This window comes from Condylura cristata, unplaced genomic scaffold, assembly GCF_000260355.1.
Source record: "Condylura cristata isolate star-nosed mole 26May11 unplaced genomic scaffold, ConCri1.0 scaffold00015, whole genome shotgun sequence".
NCBI lineage: Eukaryota > Metazoa > Chordata > Mammalia > Eulipotyphla > Talpidae > Condylura > Condylura cristata.
The window spans coordinates 10,784,854-10,807,586 of record NW_004567116.1 but is presented as its reverse complement, the minus strand read 5'-3'; the positions used below and the strand labels follow the sequence as shown (position 1 = coordinate 10,807,586).

Genomic DNA, 22,733 nt, shown 5'->3' with positions numbered 1-22,733 from the left:
TCTGAGCCTTGTTCTTCTTAAGCAGTTTTTCTTCTCAAGGAACCACATGAAATAGGAGGTGACTGGCTGCAAAGCATGCCAGGAAGGCGTGGAGATAGCCTGTTGCCTTGGTGACTTTGGGCTTTGCCCCTTCATGGGATACAGTTGTAGGGAAGGGCTCAGCATATTTTAAAAAAACACTTACTTATTTATGCATACAAGAACAGGCCATACAGGCCAGAGGTGCAGGGCAGGGGAGGTGAGAGGATTCACCAGTGACAGAGTGGGGAGCCGAACAGGTGGATTGACTGCAATGCACTGCTGAGGGGAGCAGTGGGTGAGACAGGAGAGGTCTGCTGCGCCATGTGGGTCAGCTCCCCAGCTGGAGATCAAACTCATGTTGTAGTGGCAGCCGATAGCCTCATAGTACTGCGACTTAATCACTTAATCACAGGGAGTGTCCAGACCCAGCATCTTACCACAAGTCCTCTGCTACACCACATCCTTGAATGTGGCCTCGCTCTCTGTTTTTTCAGATTGAGGATTATTGCTTGATCTGTGTGTTCCTCTCTGTACCGGTAGGTCAGATAGTTATAAAAAAAAAAAAAACAAGCCCCTAGGCCCACATTCCAGTAGAGGAATAATAGAAGTGAAATATACAGAGCAGAGAAATTGTAGGTCATCACCATCAGATGAAGTAGTGGTAAACACTCCAGATGAATAATGGGGAAGAAATAGTTATCAGAGTGGTTTTGCTGTTTAATCTTAAGAGTCCAGTTTAGCTTTCCCAGGCCACTTTCTCTCCGGTGCCATCTGATGATGTAACTTTTCGTGTTAGCTGGTAATTTAGGATTATTCCTCGTTCCCTCCCAATGACTTGCTGAGCTGGCTTCCCCTTTACTCAACACAAGACTGTTAGCTTGTGGCAAGCCTGGGAGGGGTGGGTAGAAGCAGGTCTCCTGCTCTTCCGATGTTACCCCCAAATCCTTCAGGCTTAAGTTTAATTGTGTCCTTGTTCCCTGAAGAGCAGGTAAGCACTAAGAAGAGAAGAGAAGGGGTGTGGAAATTCCAGATAGGTAGCAGTATGGCAGGCAGGGTGGCCTTAAACCTGAAGAATGTTTGACAGGTGAGGGCTTTTTGCTTGTGATTTCAGATGCCACAATCTAAGGTAATGAGCTTCCAACCAGAAATGGCAGAGTTTAAAGATAATTAAATCTCCAGGTATCGGAACACTCTTCTAAAATAGTTCTGCTTTTATGCCTGGAGGGGTTTCTATCTCTGAACACTGAAAGCATTTGCAAGTGAAATTGTTGTCCTGTTATTTGGCATCATTGGAGGATCCTGGGTGTAGAAGTCACCCATTTGCTGAAGCAGGTAAACACAGATCCAGTTTCAACAGGGCACACCTTACCAACACATTTTGGCTGGCTTAAGCCATGTGTTCAAAGTTGGGATAGTTTACACCTACATGTCTTAGCATTCCTTGGGAAACAGCTGAAAATTGAGTACCTGAACTGCTGTACAGCAGCAAGTGGCGGGAGTTGAGCCGCACCTGAGATGCTTACTAGCTATGACTGCAGTCCTCAGACAACTCCGCTCCCCCACTAATCCCTATTGTCTGACTTACTACTCTCATTTTTGGGCATTTGACTTTGCATTCCCCTGTTGTGTTAACTCCAAGTATTTAATCTACCCAAACTGAATAAGTTTGGTAGAGTTGAAAGATTAGAATGACTTTTGACTAAATGTCTTCCATCATCCTATGATGGATATAGGGATCCAGTGCTTGCTTTAGAAAGTTTATTTATTCCCTCTTAATACCATTGTGTATCTGTTGTATGTCATTCAGCTAGAAGTGCGTAATACTCTTATGCCCTGCCCAGAGCATAGATAATAAACGTTTGGATGGACAGACACGCGGGAATTTGCTTCTGACGTATGACACTGTACCAGTAGGGGGAGCCCTCTATTAATTTGGAGAGCTGTGAGTACAATCACTGTTCAGGAATCTAATTGTATTTAATTTAGGGATTATGCTGAGAATTTATTGCTTCCTGCTCCTCGAATTCAAGGTGTCTGCTCCAAGAATTAAAGTTAACAGTCTCAGGAATTAATAAAGGAGAGTAGGACCGCACCCAGGGCTTTTCTATGTGAGGACAATTCCACGTTACTGTCTTTTAGTCCATTTTGAAAACAGCTATCGTGCCTAAAAATTTCCAAATTATTGGGTTCATTTACCCCTTAGGGTCTCATAGTAATGGGCTGCTTCAGGCCTACCCACAAAAATATGGGCTTGCCAAGCTGGGTAACACCCATTCTTCAGTGGTTTTCTTCTTCAACAAATGAGGAAGTAGCTGTAGATGGCTTCTGAGATTCTTTCCAGCCCAAACTAAAGCTGGTGTTTAGGAAAAATGCCATTTCTGGAGGGAAAATGCAAAACTCTTTGCAAACTTCAGGGAATAGTTTTTTTCTTTCTTCTAAAATCTGTCACTTTCTCAAAGATGAGCTTATTTTGGGAAAACTAAAGCAATGGGAACTCCTAGCATATTATAGTATGCTAAACTTGGAAAATTCAGTTTTTGGTGGTGTATGTTTTTTGTCTTTATAGTTTAGTGATGGCTATAGATTCATCACTATTAATTGGCATTCATTTTCTTTTGTTAAATTCTTTTATCTTAGGTCAAACTGGAGTTTATTACAGTAGATAAAACATTGTTATGATGTTGTTAACGTTGGGGTTAAGTTTCAAGTTGAGTAATGTGTGCCAGGGGAAGGCAAAGAGAGCTCTCTAGTTCCATAAAGATGTGGACATTCATAAAGAGGAAAATCAAATAGTATTCAGAGATCTTAATGCACTTTAAAAACTTTATCTAATTAAGCTTTTTACCCCCTGTGCAGTCATACAGGTGAGATTCTAAGAATTTCCAATTAAGTTGTGTTCTCAGTACCACCAAGCTTAAATTACTCAGTTCACCAGAAAGGAGCGCTGTCATTTTAGGGGAACCACATCTGACTTTCCCCCAAACAGTGCTATTGTTTGTGAAACTCTTCTCACACATTATCCTATGATTTTTTAAGTTACGTTAATGAGTCCAATTGAAACCATGTTTAAAGTGTTTGCATCTCTTTCTTTCTGATCTATAGGAGTTCATTTTTCAGTGGCTTGAATTCCAATCCTGTTTACTCCAAGCAAGTTTCTCTGGGTAGCAGGCAGGGCAGAAGTGAACACAGTGGCTATTTGAGGCGTCCTATTTATTAACTATCCTGGATTCTTGGACTTGGCCCAGATTCTAGGGCCCAGATTCTAGGGCAAGTTGTTAGACTTTATTTTCTACTTATACATAAGGAGTTACAGGTGACTTCTTTTGTGTCTTATTTAACTGAGTTATTTTGAATTTTAATCATGTCATTTGGGGTTTTGGTTATCTTTTTGAGCATTATACAATCATGTTTTTTGGTGTACTGTTCTCCATCCCAGAATGACCAAATGAGGTTGGTTACATGATATAAAAATAATTTGCTTGTAAAAATAAATTATTTTATTGAAAAATTAAAATAAATTACTCACTTGTAAAGTAATTTGCATAATTGGTATAGGTAGCTTGTTACCAGTTTTTATACTCAACTAGATTGGTTTTTGAGTATTAAAAAAAGTTCCTTCTTCAGATTGGATTACTGCTGCTACAGAATTAAAAGAAGTAAATATGAAGAAGACATCACGTTAATTTCTTTAAGAAATAAGATTAATTATAGGACTTTCCTGATATAAAAACAGTGCAAGATAAGCACCTGGGAAGTATTTAGAACACTAGGGAAAAAAATAAGTCACTCCTAACCCAGCCACATGTTTTACAGGATGTTCCTAGCCTATAACATTTTAATTTAACATTTTCTTTTTTAATGTTTATTTCATTATTTTAACATTTATTTATATGTATTTTACACCATTGCTCATTTTATAGAACATTTGCTTCCTCCTCTTGGTGCTGCTCCCTAGGTACCATCACCCTTGCACTCTGCCCTCCCCTGTTTGATCCCCCCCCACCTTCCCTGCAGAATGTCCTTGATGTATAGTTGCCTTGATTTAACATTCTCAGTGATTTATCTCAGTCAGTCAATGCATTTTTTGTTTAGTTTTCCCTCCCAAACAAGGATAAGGATTTAATAATAAGGAGGTAATAATACTGGTTTTGTTTTTTATCAACTAAATTGGTCTCGTATTTTTTTTTCTAACCAGAATATATATAGCTGTGGCAATAATTGCCAGTAAATATTTTACACTTGAAATTGAATCTTTGGTGTTCCTAAAGCTAGTTTTGGTTGAGCATCATTGATAAAACGTTCTTTAACATTTATACGCTCTATGACCACCAGCTTGCATACAAAGTGATGTGATATCTCTGTGCAAGAGAAGATTTTTTGATCTTTTGCTCCCTTTGATTTTTAGGCTTCTAGAACTCTATTTTGTGGTGAGGATCAATGAAACTGTCACTGAAAAGTTTACCATTATAAATAAGAAACATTAGTTTTTTTTCTGCATGAATTTGAAATATTCTTAACTTAGAGGTAGTAATATCTCTCCTCTTCCGCAAAGGATTAATTTAGAACTGTTTGCTACAAATCACTGGTTGTTTACTTTTGGAAACAACCCCGCCATAAAGGAAAGCAAACATAGAAGTCATGCTTACTATTATTTTTCTAATTGTTCTTAACCACTGAACATTACAAATGATGATGATGATCTCATTTTATCAGTATCTTAAGAGGAACAAAAGATTTCCTGGTACAGCAGTTATCACCTGCAGATAGTCTCAAGTTAGTATATAGAGTTAACTCCAGAAACAGCTTGTGAACTATGAAATGGAGTTAAGATAGGGAGATTTTACAGAAATGCTCAGAATATGGTATAAAAAGATATAATAAGATACCAGTTCATTTATATAAAATAAGACCATGAATAGCTTAGTTAAAATGTTTTACGTGTAAAACTCAGTATTAAAAAGAATTTATAATGATAGTGTATCCAGTAAAGTCTCTGCTTAAGCATAGGATATTAAGAATTATTTGCATATACATTCCAGGATATTAAGAATTATTTGCATATACATTCTGAAACAATGTTGTCTGCCTGAGGTTAAATTTATCATGCCTTCAAATTTAAGTATAAATGAAAATAATTTATAAAAATATAGATTTCAGGTTAACTTTTCTCAGCCTTTTCAAAAATGTTGTTATTTGACAGATCAAAAAAGTTGTTCCATTTTCATGGCAAGGGGAAATAATTTGAGCCGGAATCTTAAAAGAAAACGCCAATGAGTAATGCAAAAAGAATTGAACTTTCCATGAAAAAATTATGTCTTTCTGAGGGGTCATTTGATCGTAGCGTATTCAGCAAGTCTTTTCTGGCTCTGTAATATGTATGCATTGCGAATGTTGCTTCTGCCTTTGTTTTTAGTTATTAAAATTCTTTGTTTAATTTATATGGTTAACGAATATATCTTGGTGCTCGCCTTAGTAGCATATATACTAAAATACACATGGCCAGTGTAAAGATAGCTAACCAATTCATGAAGCATTCCATATTTTTATGTTAATTAACCTTAGTGTGGTGATCATTTCATGATCTACACATATTTCAAATCATTATGTTGTCTGCCTTCAAATATAAAGTTATGTGTTGATTATGTCTCAGTAAAACTGAGGAAGGGGGAATATACTTTGAACATGTCAATACATTGAAGATCATCAAGAAAACATTTTATTGTTTAACATGCTATTGAGGTAATTTTGTAGTTGTGATTTTTATGTCAATCGATTTTATTTTATCTCTATATTCTGGATAGTTTTTGCCATTCAGAAAGAAGATATGCACGTGGTATAAGGAGAAAAAAAAGCTCTAATATATGCTTCTATTTCCTCAATATTCCAGCTTAAATTGATATTTCTTAGTGACTCTAAATGCATAAATTTAGGTTTTGGGGGAAAATATCTGAAGTGAGCTTGAAAACTGGACCATGAATTATTAATGTATAAATGATACAAAGACCTCTGGTCAGAATAAAAGACCTCATCTGCACACTTAGTGGATTTTCCTGGTGGTCCTTCAGATTGGAACGGTCTACAAACCCCACCCCTCCGCTCTTGGTGTGTTGAAAAGTTTAGCCACTTTCCCTGTGAGCTCCGGTATTTCCTTTGCAGTTGCCCAGGCTCATTTTCTTCTTACACAGGCATGTGCGTGCACATACACACCCTACTTCTGGATAAGGACATTTTACTAGTAGTCTTCTTCCTTATTTTGTTTCTGGTGATCTCAGGACTTTAGGGGAACTAAATAACAGCTTCTCTTCACAAAATGCTCTCGGACCTCTTTATAGTACATTAGCTAAGCAGTGTGGTCCCCTGATGAAATGTGCTAAATAAAAAGGTTTTCATACCTTTTTAGATTAATACGCTAAAAATGCATATTAATCTATCCTCACAATAAAATCGTTCCCAACTGCCAGTAGGCCTAACGCACATGTTTGTGCTAGTGTGATGCAGTGTGACATACAAACTGCATGGCGTAAATAGCAGGAAGCTGTGCTTTTTACTTCTTTACATGCTTCATTCAACAAGATGTTTTTAAATGCCTCAGCTCTGTAGCATCCACTAGAGTTTCCTACAGCCCTTTCTCCTTATTTCATTCTGTTCCTTCTGTCAGATTTTTTTCTGCCTTGTGAACTATTATTTATTCTTTCAGAACTTAACTGAAACACATCTCTACTTGACGCTTGAGATATCTACTTGACTCTTTAGCCTCTGATGTCTAAACATCATACCTGTGCTTGGGGATGTTCGTCCATCCATAGCATTCTGTATCTGATCTCCTGCTAAGAGTGTGAGTTCCCACCACCCAGCCTAGGTTTGCGTAGATAATATGGCTTTTACTGCACGGGAGAAAGTCTCCTTATTGCTCCATGTTGCTCTGGGCCATGAGTTGACATGTATAGAGCATATTGAGAGTTCCTTTCTCTCCTGGATTTGATAAAATAAGTGGATTTTGTGACTGTAGTTCTTTAGCTCTTATTCTAATAATTATTATTATGAGTTTAAAAAAGTTTTGTTGAGAAACAATTTATATACCATATTTAAATTAAATCCATTTAAGTGCAATTCACTGGTTTTTAGCAAATTTACAGAGTTGTGCAGTCAGTGCTACTCCCATTATAGAACAATTGCTTTAGCCCAAGGAGATCCTAATTGAGGTATATGAAAATATTGACGCAGCTGTTGGGGATCATCTCTGTGATAAACTGAACTAAGTGACCTCAAGATGCGCCAGTGTTTTTGGCTCTAGACTGTCTAGAGCACAGCATTCGTGAAGGAGCCTAGATACTCCGTGCTGCTGGGTCCTAAAGAGTAGTGCTTGCTGGCAGTCCCAGGAGGGCTCCCTCTGTGACCTGCGCCAACTAAGCCCGCCACGCGCTTTGCCTCATTTGAGATTTGGGATATAATCATCTGTAATGCAGATGCCGTCCCCGCTTAATACATAAGCACTCCGGAGGAGGATAAGAAGTGAACTCAAGGTCAGACCACTAGTAACTGGAAGAGGCTGGGATTCAGACTTGAACATGACCTGATTCGGGATTTCACCTAACTGTGTACTACACCCGCCTTGTAGTTAGTTGGGTAGTTATCTCTTGTGCGCCTATGAAAAGATAAATCTTGTAATTGCACTGGAAGAGTTGTTATTTAACCTGAGGAGAGAGAATGCTGTTGAAATGATAAAACTCAGAAATCAGCCTTTTCTCTGATTTAGTTTGAAGCCCAAAGGGCATTTTCTGAATTGGGTCAAGCAAACCTCGAAAAGAGAAGAAATAGGAGTGTGTTTTAAAAACTGTAAAATATTGAGGCTATTTACATTTTCGTCACGATTGCTGATTGAGTTTACTTTGGGAATTATTTTCTCTTTTAAGCCTTAACAATGTTGGCATTGATTGACCGGTTTGATACAAGTGTTATATCAATTTGCATACTGGTTTGGCTGCTGTAGCAGAGATGTAGAGTGACTTAAACCAAACAGAAGTTTCTTTCTCAGATAAAAATCTGGACAGGTGATCAAGATTTGGCATCATTGTAGGCATCCTGCCTCTTTTTATCTCATTGCTGCGCCATCACTAGACATGGCTTTCATCCTGAGGGCTAAGGTAACTGTTTCAGCTCCCTCCATCATATCCTCATCAGCCATCAAGAAGAGAAAAGGTACAGAGGAAGAGGTGCATTTCCCCCCCTCTTTTTAGAGCATGTCTAAGAAATACAGGTATTCATTCCACATCTCATTATAAAACTTAGTTATCGGCCCACATGCCTATGAAAGAATTGTAGAAAATATAGTTGCATGAGGTATCAGTGAGGGTGGAAAAGAGGCTGTATACAACTGAAAACTCAGTTGTGTATTAAGGGTGGAATGAATGTTAGGAAACAGCATTATTCCAGGAAGATGAGTTTAATATGAAAACATAGGCCTGTATATATGAAGAGGGCAGGTATGGGGTGCAGCAGGCCACGCTCTTTCCTGTGTTTCCTTTCATTTGGGCCAGAAGATGGGACCAAATCCACTTCTGTGGAAATGATTCCCACAGACTCTGAGGGCCCTTGGGGTGGTTTTAAGTTGGTAGTGTGTCAGAATATCTTTTATAACACAGTATCAATTTGAACTCTCCTTGTTGTTAAATGTAACTGCTGTAGGCTGGACATTTGGGTTGGGAGTACCACATGCTGGGTGTTTCCTCAGTAAAGTCAGGATGTATTTTCTTGCAATATTTCTAGGGAGAAAAATCTTGTAGCCATTCAGAGTACTATTTTAGTTGTCATAGTATTATTCCTCATAGAAGGCTTAAAACTCCTGTATAGCACGCATGCAGACTTTTGTGTAACAAAACAACTCTTGTGTCTAAGACGCTTGATGATAGCATATTGTAACCTTGATATTTAACTAGGTTGTGGGCTAGAGGATGTCTTAACTTTTTTTCATAGTTAATAGTATCTTAAAGCAGTTGAAAAGTTGTGTCTTTCATCATGCTATGTATATTTAGTCTACAATTTTGAAGTGATTTAAACATGCAAGTGTTGTTTTTCATCTTTCATTGTTGGAGATTGCAGAAAACCGTTAGTTTTCTTTAAGGATTAGTTTTTCCCCAGCTTGCTAGACCAACAAGAGAAATGAGTTTGTGAAGAGACACATACTGTCTGCCAACATGTCACTAGATAACTAGATAGCATTTTTTTTAAGATTTATTTATGCATACAGAGTTGGGGTGCAGGTTAGAGGTACAGTGGGTGAAAGGATTCACCAGAGAGAGTGGGGAGCAGAACAGGCAGATCAGCTGAAACATACTGCTGAGGGGAATAGCAGGTGAGACAGGAGATGTCTGCTGCACCATGTGGGTCACCTCTGGGGCAGGGGATCGAACTTGTACTGAAGTGGCTGCTGCTAGCTTGCAGTGCTGGGCTTTAACCTCCTGCACCTCCAGGGAGGGCCCGTAGCATTTTTCTATAGCCTTTTTTTTTGATCAGAAAAGATCATTTGATTTCTTGGTATTAGAACACTTCATGTAATCTTTTGGTGCCAGTTATTTCTTTTGATAACTATGTCCTTTTCTGCGCATACATTTTGGAAGCCATTGATTTCAAAATAAATCCTGAATTATTTGAAGGTCTATGTGCTCCAGTTCACTCAAGAGCTCCCAGGGTTACCTCCAATAATTTCCTTTACATGCACTCTCGACACAGCCACTTTATAAGTGCATCAAATAAGCTGCTGTCTGTAGAAGTGGCAGTGGCTTCCTGATTCCCCTCTTTTTTGTGGGGGTGGGTTCCCTTTGCTCTTGATCTGTACCTACCTTCTCAGCCGTCACGAATGTTTTGTTTTTCTCTCTTGCAGATGACAAGCTTGGTGCTGCCGGGCATGGTAGAAAGGTGAGTCACAGCTCACACACAACACTAGAGAGACAGAGCTCATGATTATTTATAGGGAGAATCCTTTCTTTGAAAAATTCATTAAAGTGACTAATGAACCTGTCCTCCATGTCTTAGTGACAGAGTAAGGTGTGCCTGGCGAGTCACACGGTAGCACATGAGTCATCCAGTGGAGGCCTTTTCCACTTGATTCCCTTTTTATTTCCCTCTCCAGCGTTGTGGTGGTTCCTTTAGATCAGGATTAAAAAGTCTGCCTGAGTCACCATCACTAACTCAATTGCCTGCTATTCTGAGGGGGTGGATAGAGTTCCTGGGATATTCCCGGGAAGACCTTCTTAAGGCTGTACACACTCAGAGCCAAAACCAGTGGAGTTTTGTGAAACAAAACCCCATCTCTGGTTCTTCAGTTCTTACTGGGAAAAGGGGGGTGTGAAGAACTTAGGCATGTTATAATGTGATTTTTGCAGCATCAGATCTGCCCTTTGGGCAAAGGGCTGTTTCCCTAGCTCCATCTGTGTTCCCATTTGATCGGGGTCCATTAGGCTATGCTGGGTGTCTTATTTTGATAGAGGATTGATTGATTGAATTCTTAAATTAGAAATAGTGTGAAGTTTAAAATTGTAATGAAGCTTTGTTGTTTCCTTGGAAAAGCCTGAATGATGTCTAGGTCTTCAAAGAACAACTGCTGAAAAGAGCTGGGCTTGCATCTTGAGCTAGCTTGATCATTCACTACATTTAGGGCTCCACGGTCACCCTCTGCAAAAGAGCTGTGGGTTTGGAAGAGTTCTGAAGGAATCGCAGCTTTGGGAAGGGCAGACCCAAGGGCCAACGGTCCCACTTCATAGAGAAACTTCTGTGACCAACTTCAGGCAGGGATTATAGCTAATGCATATCAGCAGGTGTTAGTGGAAGGAGAAAACTAAAGTTAGGAATCCGATTTGCTTAGCACCTGCTGTGTCCATTGAGAAACTATCTTAGCAAGACTCTGTTTTTATGTGATCTTGCATATTTTTTATGTTGTCTCCCTTTAGTAAAAATTCCCTTTAAGACCTTCAGGCTGCTTTTTTGTTGGTTGACTGTGAGATTGGGCCCCTGGTGGTCAGTCAGTCATAGCAGAACAGCTCGGAGGGATAAAAATAGGACGCCATCTTACCCCTAGTTTTGACATCTGCAAGTGACCTATGCTTAATGCAGGGTAGTAAAGGCCACCCAATAAAAGGAAACAGTTCTAAACCACAGAGGTATTGTAGGAGGAAGTTGTGTGTGCTGGTGAAATGATATCAGAAGATCATGGTTGTGAAGTCATCTAGCAAACCCTACTTGGATTCTGAGTCATAGGTTTTCAGTACTTTACATGCACTGAAACAAGGTTCCCTCACTTGACAGGTAAAAAATGAGCCCCCAATAGGTGTTGTGTTCCGATGTTTCAGAATTAATAAATGTTACAAACATAAGGTGCTAGAAACTTTGCTCCTATCTCTGTAGACCTAACTGCAGTGATCAGTTAAAGCTGAGGCATTATGTAAAAAAATTGCAGAGAAGAGGAGATGTCCACTCACTAGGCGTAATTTTTTGCTCAGTCCTCTGCATCCTGCAGAGACTAAGGATCCTGCAGAGACTAAGGATGATTTTATAAGGCGCTTTCATGGGTCAGAGCTGGAAACAATGTTCACCACTTCTGCCTACATTCTGTTATCTAGAACTCAGTCATTTATGAGTTTCACTAATTCCAAGGGGTGGCGGAAATGTTAGCTGGGTTCCCAAGAGGAAAGAGAACTCCAAGTTAACAACAGATCATCGGAAAGCCTTCTTGCTCACATGTTATACATGATTTTACTATAGCCTGCCCTTTTTACCATTCCCAAGTGACTTATCTCTTGTGGTTGGTTTTCATAGGAACAACAGAGTCCTTTATAAAAATCCTTTGTTGTTGTTTCCCTTTTCACTGATTCTACCTGTGATGTATGAGATTTTGCAGGCCCTCTAGAACGATAGCCTGGGGCCAACTGACTATCACTAAACAAGTACCTATAATCAAACTAAGGTATTATTACCATAGAAGTAGAAAGTGCATAATTACATTATAGAGGAAACTTGCTCTTTCCACTTCCCTGGAATTATAAACATTGTGTACAGCTGGAGCCAGGAGGTGGTTGCTATAACAACCATGGAAAAGCTAAAAATAGCCTCTTTCATACTGTATTGCTTAAGGTGGAATTATGACATGTTATGGTGTTTTAGGGCAGGCAATTCTCTTTCATGTGGTAAATGTTTGCAAACTTTCTTCAACAAAGCAATATTTGTATTGGATTTGTAATATCTGTAATGTGTTCAGATTGCTGGTTCTAATTATATACCTGGCCCCTGTGTTTTGGGATTCTTTTCTGACATAGAGCTCTGTTTTGATATGTTTCTCAGTCTTCTTGAGAGTCTATTAGAGAACTGTCTGTATCAACTTCAATGTTGTGTTTAAGCTTAAGAAAAAAAGGAGTGACCCACCAAAGCACCCTGAGGTACTCTCTAGGAAGAGCTGGAATTATGAAGAATGGTGATGGAGTCTCTTTTACACGGTTTCCTTTGCCTGCCATCAAACTCTTTATGTAGTGAGCTGTCCACATGAGGACAGAGCCTGTGTCACTGTTCTGACAGCAGCTTTTAGGCCTCTGCATTTCTCCCAGCTCCTTTGCAGTGGGGGGTGGTGACGCGGTGCCTGAGGAGGCAGACATCAGTGACTTATTTCAAAGGAGTCCTGTTGCTTCCTCTAGGTCAGTAGTATTTTTATAGAGCTGTGGACAAGGGCATTGTTGCAGCTTGGTAGAGCAGTGAGGCATTTATAGAAGAACATAGGCCTGGCAATTTTGTTTTAAAGATTTATTTTTTTTATGCATACAGAACTGGGGTTACAGGCCAGAGGTGCAGGGGTGGTGAGAGGATTCACCAGAAGCAGCGGGAGCAGAACATGCCCACCAACAAAGGGCCCTGCTGAGGGGAGCAGCGGGCTGGTCAGGAGAGGTCTGCTACACCATGTGGGTCACCTCCAGGCCGGGGATCAAACTCATGCTGAAGTGGCTTTAGCTTTTAAGTGCTGCACTTTAACCTGCTGCGCCACTAGGGAGGGTCCAGGCTTGGCAATTTTTAATCCAGTTGACAATTAAGGAGAGTCTTGTGATTGGGAATTTCTTGGGTCTGAGGAAATTCTACTAGAAATAGTTTAAATAAGAAGCTATAAATCCTAGGTCCTGAATTTCATAGGGTTGAATGATTTTAATGTTTGACTCTTCTATGTGGGTGAGAAGATGGAAAAAAATACGTTTATGTGAAAAGGTGTTTTCTTATCAGCAATGGTGTTTTCTGCCCTGTTTTTGCAGTATTTTAGTGCTAGTAGATCCTCAATAATTTGCACCACTGAGACACCATCCTGTGGCTGTTAGCAAGTAAGCAATGTGATGAATTAAGAGTGTTATATCACAGAAAATATTCCTTGACTTGTTTATTTGGGTATTTGTCATAACAAACTGAAAATGTGCTGAAGGATGAGCAACGTGAGTCTTCATTATGGAACTTCAGCAAATATTCTTAATGTACCTTCCAATCTTAGAATTGTTCCCCAAGTCCCTGGAAAATGAGAGATTAACCAGGGTTGGGTTTTATGTTTGTTTCTGTGTGCAATTAAGCGCAGCCCATTTTGTCCTTCTGCTTGATATAACAGAGTTGTCATGAGCCTGGCTGTGCCATGGAAACTGGTTTGACGTCACTAATTCTGCTTAGATGGAGGATTAGAGTTAGACAAAGTGGTTGATTTTAAAGATGAGTCCTTTGTGCCTCGTAACCCCAAATATGCATCCCCATCCCTACATAAAGAACAGTAGCCTGTACAGTACAAGGATTAATTCGGCTATACCGTGTGTTATTTATGATTCAGACAAAACTAAGTTGAATATTAATACCCTTGAAGAGGAGAGAGAGGATTGTGTGCTGTGTTGTTGTGTTGTGGAGGTTGCGGGGGAGGGGGGAGGCTTTTGCAACACAGACAAATATGTGTGGGTCTTGGCAACAGCAGTTTTGTATAAGGGGTGTTTTCTCTACTGTGATTTTAGTGCAGTTGTAAATGCAGTTCCTTTTATTATATCCAGTGTATCCTTGCTTTATACTCAATGTGCCTTGGATTGGTTTGGATGTAGTTTACAGTTCAGATATTATGTTTTGAATAAAGTCCCCCTCCCTCCCCAGTTCTGACTTACTGATAAGTCAAACGAACCCTGCCCCTAGAAATTTTAAATTGGGGTAGAATATTTGAGAACCAAAAATCTCAGCTGCCTCAAGGAGTAAACAATGAAAGGATGCTGCCTGTGTAATTGTGGCATATTTGATTAGCCGTCTCTTTTAATTTTGAAAGTGGGAGAGAAGTTTTTATTATCTTTAAGTGAATTATCCTGTATCGAAATCATAGCTTTGGAGAGGGAAGTTTTAAGAGTCTGTTTTGGTGAGGTTAACATTTGACTTTTAAAATGGACTTAGTAACATTAGAATTTTGGAAGACTTTCAAATTACATTTCATTTGTAAAGGATGAAATAAATGGTGTGAGATTTTGTTCAAGGGTATACACAACCGCCCTAGCCAACTTGTACACGCTAGCGTGAGCACATGACCCCACTGATGCGACCAGCAGTGGTGGTGGCCTCCAGAAGAAACATCGCCTTCACTGCAACTAGTTCAGATCGGCTCTAACTGTGTGAGAACACACAGTTCCTGCTTATATGACAGGAGATTAAAATGCAACTCTGCAACCCGATAAGGGTTTCTAATTAATTCACAGAGCTCTTCAACCATCACCATAATCTAATCACAGGGCGTTTTCAATACTTTAAAAAGATAAAGATCTACCTACCTACCTACCTACCTACCTACCTACCTACCTACCTACCTACCTATCTATCTATCTATATTTTTTTATAAAGATTTATTTATGCATATAGAACTGAGGTACAGGTCTGAGGTGTACGGGTTATGAGAGGATTCACCAGAGACAGCCTGGAGCAGAACAGGCAGACTGATGAAGTACACTGCTGAGGGGAGCAGTGGGAGAAACAGGAGAAGTCTGCTGCACCGTGTGGGTCACCTCTGGGCAGGGGATCGAAATCGCACTGAAATGGCTGCAGCTAGATAAAGATATTTTAAATTAATACTTTATTAAAAGTCTCCTATAGGGCCCTCCCTGGTGGTACAATGGGTTAAAGCGCAGCACTAAGAAGCTAAAGCCATCTCAGCATGAGTTCGATCCCCGCCCCAGAGGTGATCCACATGGCACGGCAGACCTCTCCTGTCTGCTTCTCCCCTCAGCAGTGTACTTTGCTGATCTGCCTGTTCTGCTCCCCACTCTGTCTCTGGTGAATCCTCTCACTATGCCTGTACCCCAGTTCTGTATGCATAAATAAATAAATGTTTAAAAAAAAAAGCTCCTGTAACAAAACTAGTTTTCAGCCCATTTTAATCAAAGGGACTTTCACAAATCTAAGTAAACTGAAGTGACTACATATTCATTATTAATTGACCAGTTTTTAATGAATGAGTTTTAGCTCCTTATGCAACTTACTTTCTTTATCTTTTACTTCAAAGAGGAAAGTCTTCTCTAGCTTCTAGAGACAATTTTTTTCCCCTGTGAGAGAAAAATACAAGAATGGTGTAATTAAATATATTTATTAAGTATTTCCAACTTTCTTCGGAGCCCTTTTATGACATTTGTTAATTTTCAAGGACTTCACTGCTTAGGAGAAAGTGTGTATTAGTAGTAAGGACTCTGGTTTTAAAACAAAACTGGGAACAACATTTTCCAGCGGCATCCTGGTAGAGGGACTGGTTTGTGTGTGTGTGTGTGTGTGTGTGTGTGTGTTTACTATAATTGGAATATTTATTTTTCTTGTTGAATTGTGTGTGTTCTTTATGTATGTCGAATATTAATCGAGGGGCTGGCTTTTATGAATGAGTTTTAGCTCCTTATTCAACTTATTTTCTTTCATCCGTTCGCTGGTTGAAGTGACATATGACCTCTAATCAGATGACGGACTAGGTGACCTTTCGAGATTATTTTCCAGATTTTTATCCAAAATAACTAGGATACCAATGAACTGTATTGCTTTTACTTTGCCTAAAGATTATCTAAATAGTTCTTTTTTTTTTTTTTAGTACTGAAAGATTAGGATGGGGAAAGTAAATCCAGGCAGATAACAATGGTAGACAGAATGGAATCAGATCTGAAGGACAGGTGGTAGATGGGAATCTGTTGTAGTAGCTGAAGAAGGGGACCCCCCCCAACCTTGCTCGAGAAGAATGAATCTAAGCCAGGGAATCAGTTATTGATTCTGCCTAACATTCTTAATTCCACCCTTTACCTGGCTCGTATATGCTAGCTAACAACATTATTTTCCTCAGGCTACTTATCAGTTATTTGTGGAATTGGTAATTTCCTCACTTTTACCTTTTAGTTTAAAAGTTCCATTAGAAATTGCGCTTTACCTTTTAGCAAAAGAACATGGTTTGCTAAATAGGGATTGCATGATCTTAGTGTCAAGCCTTTGTTTAATGCCTGAATACCCACTACCCAGGAGAAGGAGGAGAGCAGTACATCACCCTGCTCATGTTGTGGGGAGTGTCTGATAAACAGTGTAGGACCTACGATGTCCAGAAGGAAGAACGCATTTGTATACATGGAAAGTCAGCAAGGTGGAATGTGACATTAAGCTTCAATAAAGGCAGATAAGGAGTACCGGACTGTTTCTAGGAGTGAGAATTCTTGGTGCCATGGCCAGAGAAGACCTTAGAGGGGACTGTAGAGCTGGCTTACCGATGGCCTAGATGAGTAATATGGGGTAATGAGCTAATCGCAAAGAAGAGCTATTTTTAGTGTATTGAATTATGCTTCATTCACTGACCACTCATATCACATGCTGATGACAAGCAAGGGAAGATATGTGTTAGAAGAGCAGCTATGTTACTGCTTCAAGAAATCTAGATCTAGATCTTGATTGATAAGTTCTAGTTGTACATGTAATCATGCAATTTCATGCCGTTGCCTTGGTTCATTTTCCTTTTTAGATCTAAAGGGGCGATTCTGAACATCTCCTCTGCGAGTGGCCAATACCCGGTCCCGCTGCTCACCATTTACTCTGCAACCAAGGTGAGCAGTGTTTTCACCAGTCACCAAGAGGATGTGGGGTAATCTTCAATCTGAGAAGCATGCGTAGAACTTTCTTGAAGTTCTGTTCTTGGTAGTTTGCAAACAGACTTGAAGAAAAGGAGGCATGCTGAGGAATATAAACTTTGCAAATGGAGTTTACCAGTTTTAAAATTGATACTTCTACTTTCCATAGCGTGCTGGCAAGTCCTGTGAGCTGAGATGATCAGACCATGATATTAATGAGCTTGCCACTGAAGATCTGATTCCTGCCTGAATGAGTCAAACAACATAAGTTTCAAGGCTATAGAATTGAATAGAAGGAATGCGATAGCTGATACACAAATACACATAGTAGGCCCAAGATAGACTACATGAGAGTGTGAATATTTATCACATTATCCAGAATTCACAGACATCTATTGTTAGTTCAGGAGCAAAACAAGGATTTTCCAGAACTTTATGTAGGGTGTCAATTTTACACAGCATCACCATTCACTTCTTTACATTGCTACTAGGAAAATAACTTGGAAAACATTTCCTATTACTTGCAGGTCAATAACATCATCTTCATATACATTGTTGAGGCCTGGAATACATCTGTGAAATGAAAATGATCATTAAGTTGCTGAAATTAAACAAGTATTTCAGGAAAAAGGAACAAAATAAAATAAAACACACCATAAGAACCTGCAATATGTCAGGGGAGGAAGGGAGTAGACATACCTGCCTTCTTTTTCACCTGGCTCTTTGTCCCCTGAAAAAACAGTGACCGCTGGCTTTTGCGAAAACTTGGCCCTACTCCCACAGTCTGCCAGCTTTCTGTATCTCTGAAACGTGGGGGGTGGGGGTGCTGCTTGAATTGAGTACCACATTTCAAGTGACTGGAGAACTCCAGTTTCTTACCTGTTCTGCTCCATGGACATGAGATTCTTGCTAATTGGGACCCCAGTAGAGTCATTATTGAGACTTCACATTTCAAATCTGAGGGTGAGTCCACCTTTGAAAAATAGAACACAGAATATTTTACAAATAGATTTAAAGTTGTACCAGCAAAGAAGGGCTGTCACGCTCATCCCTCCCCTCCCTGGATCTTGCCAGCCCAGAGTACCCAGAGGATCATGCTCTCTTCTTCTCTTTACTGACAACAAAATCCCCATAGAGCAGAGATGCATAGAATTCATATGGTGTTTCTGTTTGAATGGCAGGTGGGAAGAAGGAACACATCCTTTGTTATATAATAAAACATTTCTTCTCTGGGGAAAAAAAAAGATAAGAGGAACCTTTTCCAGTTAAATCAAAAATTGATCTGGATATTACATTTAGTAGCAAATGAAAACAGCGAGAGGTTCTGAGGTGTATTTTAAGGTCTTTTCCACACTTGAAGGACAAAGAATGATTAGAAGCTAGTGATAAACGTTTAGTTTAGTGGTCTTGTTTCTGTGGGCTCAAGTCAGGGAGATTGGTGTAATGTGTGCGTTTAATTCTCACTCCCACCCCTCTCTAGGCTTTTGTAGATTTCTTCTCGCAGTGCCTCCACGAGGAGTATAAGAGCAAGGGCATCTTAGTGCAGGTGAGTGGAGTTTGTTTCAGTTAAGTGTCCCTGTTTTGTGTGGTTTCCACAGCAACTGTCGCTGTCTTGGCAACGAAAGAAAATCACGTTGGTAAGTGAATGTGATGTTAGCACACTATTAAAGACAGGCAGGGTCTCTTTTTCCTTTATGCATTTAAGTTCAGATTTAAAATACACACACATATAGTTATTTAGCTGTGTGTGTGTGTGTGTGTGTGTGTGTGTATGCATGTATATATACCATGTATATATGTTATGTCTCCCTAGAATTTTTTTTTTAAGAGAATACAGAGAAGTTTTTTTCTAGATTTATTTTATTTATTTATGCACACAAGAACTGGGATGCAGGCCAGAGTTGCAGGGGTTGAGAGGATTCACCAGAGACAGAGTGGAGAGCAGAATAGGTGGAGCCACTGAAATACCCTGCTGTGGGAGAGCAGCGGGCGAGACCAGGAATTTGGCATGCCATGTGGGTCAGCTCCTTGTCTGAGGATCGAACTCATGCTGCAGTGGCTGTGGATAGCTTGATAATGCTGAGATTCAAATTCTGTGCAACCAGGGAGCCCCCTCCCTTAGAATTTTAAGTAGGGAAATCTAAAGTAGAAAAAAAATCATTGAAGATAAGCTGGAAAATAATAATCACAAGCTTAGGGTTTTCTTTTGACAGAATTAGACCCTCCAGCTCTCTGAGCTGCCAGGCAGGCCAGGTCTGCCGGGACTTTGCCTAGAGCAAGGCAGCTGTGTACCAAGCTGGTGGAGATGTGGTGTGATCTTTAATTTTCTTTAATTGTGGTAAAATAAACACAACAAAGAAACCCCTTTAAGTCATTTGGAGCTACTTGATTTAGTGGCATTGGGTAGGTTGACACAGCTGTGCCACCATCGCCCTCATCTCCAGCACATCTTTCATCTTCCCAAACTGAACCTCTGTGTTCATTAAGCAGCAGCCCCCAGGCCCCATTCTACTTCCTGACTGTGAATGTGGAGGCGCTGGGTGCCTCCCTGGAGTGGAATTATCCAGGGTCTGCCTTTTCAGGACTGGCTTGCTTCATTCAGCCTGTCTGCAGTGTTATCCGTGCTGTAACACGTGTCGACATAGCCTTTCTTTTGAAAGTCGAATGAAATTCCACCCTGTGTATCCACGACGTAGTTTTTATCCATTCATCGCTCAGGGACACTTGGGTGGCTTCCACCTCTGGGCTTTTGTGAATAGTGCTGCTCAGAACGCTGGGTACTGGCATCCTTTCCACACCCCGCTTGCTTTCCTTCTTTTTTAAATAGCAGCTTGATTGAGATTTTTTCATTAACCGCTTGATTAATTTAATTAATTTTTCATCAAGATAATGTTGGTTACAACACTGTATCTGATTTAGGGGTGTAAGTTTAAGCCTCTTCAATGTGTTACCACATCATGTCCTCTGCCAAAGCCCCCATTACCCTCCACCACAGTTCCTGGGGACTCCCCTCACCTCTGGTAGCCTCAGTTCTGCAGTCAGATTCCAAAAGTTTGGTTTGTCTGTTCCTTTGCTTTGTTTCTTTAATTTTTCACATATGAATAAATTGACACTCTTTTTTGTTAAAGATTTATTTATTCATGCATACAAGAACTGGGGTTCAAGCCAGAGGTGCAGGAAGGGGTCAGAGAGCTCACCAGAGATAGAGTGGGGATCAGAACAGGCAGAATGACTCAACTACACTGCTGGAGGGAGCAGCGGGTGAGTCAGGAGATGTCTGCTGTGCCATGTGGGTCACCTCCAGGGTGGGGATCAAACTCCAGGTGCAGGAGCTGCAGATAACCTTACAGTGCTGCACTTTAATCTGTTGCACCACTAGGAAGGGCCAGGCACCCTCCTTTTAATTCTTTGGCTGTGCATTCTGAAGTGGGGTTGCTGGGCTATTTGGTAGCCTTTTTTTTCTTGTTGGAGGAACCATCATTTATTTCCCCAAACAGCTGTTCTGCTTTACATTCCCACCAGCCACGCCCAAGGCTCCAGTGTCTCCACCTCATCGCTGGTCCTTGTTATTTTCTGTTTCTGTCTTAGACAGTGGCCCTCCTAGTGGGTGTGAGGGGGTGGCTCATTGCGGTTGGGTTTGCATTTTTCTAATGACTAATGATGCTGATCCCTTTCCAGGTGTTCATTGCCCCCCCCCCTTTTTTTAAGCTTCTTTGGAAAAATGCCTTCATATCATTTGCCCATTTTTTTTTTTTAAAACGTTGTTTGCTTTTTATTATCGAATTATAGGAGTGTCCTGGATAGTCACCCTTCCGTAGGTATAGGATTTCCTCCCGCTTCCTGGTTTATCTCTTCATTCTGTCGACAGGCTCCTTGGATACAGGCACACTTTCTGTTTTGATGTAGGCCAGCTTATCTATTTTTATTGCCTGTGTGTTTTTGTGTGCCATGTCACTGCCAAATCTAATTGTCCTGATGCTTTCCCCTAAGTTTTCTTTTGAGAGTTTTCTAGTTTTCACTCTTGTAATTAGGCCTTTGGTTCACTTTGAATTAATTTTTTTAAGATTTATTTTTTTATGCATACAGAACTGGGGCACACGCCAGAGGAGCAGGGGCAGTGAGAGGCTTCACCAGAGATAGTGGGGAGCAGTACAGGCGGATTGACAAAGTACATTGCTGAGGGGAGCAGCACGTAGGACAGGAGAGGTCTGCTGCGCCATGTGGGTCACCTCCGGTCCCGGGGATCGAACTCTCACTCAAGCAGTTGCTGCTTTCTTGCAGTGCTGCATCTGAACCCATTGTGCCACCCGGGAGGGCCATGTTGAGTTAATATTTATAGAGACTTTTGATTTCATTATGTCACAGGCAAATACAATGCTGTGAGAATCCAATCCAAAATACAAGAGAAAGCAAATGTAGGTGTGTCTGTGGGCATCTGTCTCAAATAAGCCTTTGTTCAACACAACGAAATAACAGCTCATGATATTCCATGCTTAGGTACATTTTTAACAGTGTCTGGGGTGAAGTTGCAGTTCTTCTCCTTCCCGAGTCTTGCCCATTGCCTCTCTGTCTCACATCCGGTGTGCATTATAGCTTTCATTACTGGGAGCCTCATACTTCTCTTTTTGCACACTGAGGCCCCAGATGATCAATCATAGTAATTGCAGTGAGTATCTGAGGGGATACTTTTCAGGAACAATGCTAAGCACTTCCTATGTACCATTTATTTCACTGCATCTGTTAATAATCTCATAAGATGGTGTGATTACCACCCTCTTTAAATTTATGGAAATTGGGGCTTAGGGAGATTAAGCCACTCGACCATGTTGAACCAGGCCTCAAGCCCTGATCGGTTTGGCACCAAAGCCTCTGCTCTTAACCCCTGGGCTGCTTCCTGGGCTGTTTGCCTCGGGCACCTAGAACCACACTGAATACTGGTGGACCCCTCTGTGTCCAGGCAGTTGTGAAATCAAAGGGTTTTCTCCCTCTGTCTTCATACAGTCAGGGTGCACCTGAGTATTACCAGGTCTGCTTCTCTGACTTGTTGTCCTGTGAACAGACACTGGCCCTTCATCACCCAGTGAGAGGGACTGGCAGGAAGAAGGCCAGGACAATCGTGCCCTCGTCTTCTAGGGTGACCTTAGAACTGGCTTCCTCTGAAAACCCTGAGACCCCATAAGAGAGCTCACCAAGGAGTCCTCCCATAGCAGATCCCTTTGATGTGATTATGATTAGCGGTTTCCTATGAAGACGAGCGTGTAAAGGGTCCTGTGGGGGAGGAGGGTTCTGAAGAATCCTCAGTGTTATTTCAGATTCCCATACACACCTCTTCCCCTTCTTGACAGTAGTGGTTTAACGCTGGTAGCTGCAATGTCATGTGTGTCGCTTTTTGGTAACAGCGTCTGTTGTAACTGAGGCATCAGCTTCATCATTTCTAAACCCCTGCTGAGGGGTTTAAAATCTGGCCAAATCTGGCCATATCTGATGGTCCGTTGGTGAGTGACCTGTGGGCATTGACTATCAACAAGTGTTGGAGTGGGGAGAGGAAGTGTAAGACCTCATGAGAATAGACAAATGCTTGCTTTTTTTTTAAATTTT

The 22,733-nt window shown here is 40.6% G+C and overlaps 1 protein-coding gene across 1 annotated transcript in view; it reads left to right on the top strand.

Moving 5' to 3' along the window:
• The window catches only part of HSD17B12 (hydroxysteroid (17-beta) dehydrogenase 12), a 130,157-nt gene that overhangs the window by 97,335 nt on the left and 10,089 nt on the right, over positions 1–22,733 (top strand). The window contains exons 7-9 of the mRNA XM_004682891.2: positions 9,902–9,936; positions 17,030–17,111; positions 18,616–18,681. Of these exons, the coding sequence (XP_004682948.1) occupies positions 9,902–9,936; positions 17,030–17,111; positions 18,616–18,681 (183 nt within the window). The remainder of the gene's footprint in view (positions 1–9,901; positions 9,937–17,029; positions 17,112–18,615; positions 18,682–22,733) is intronic.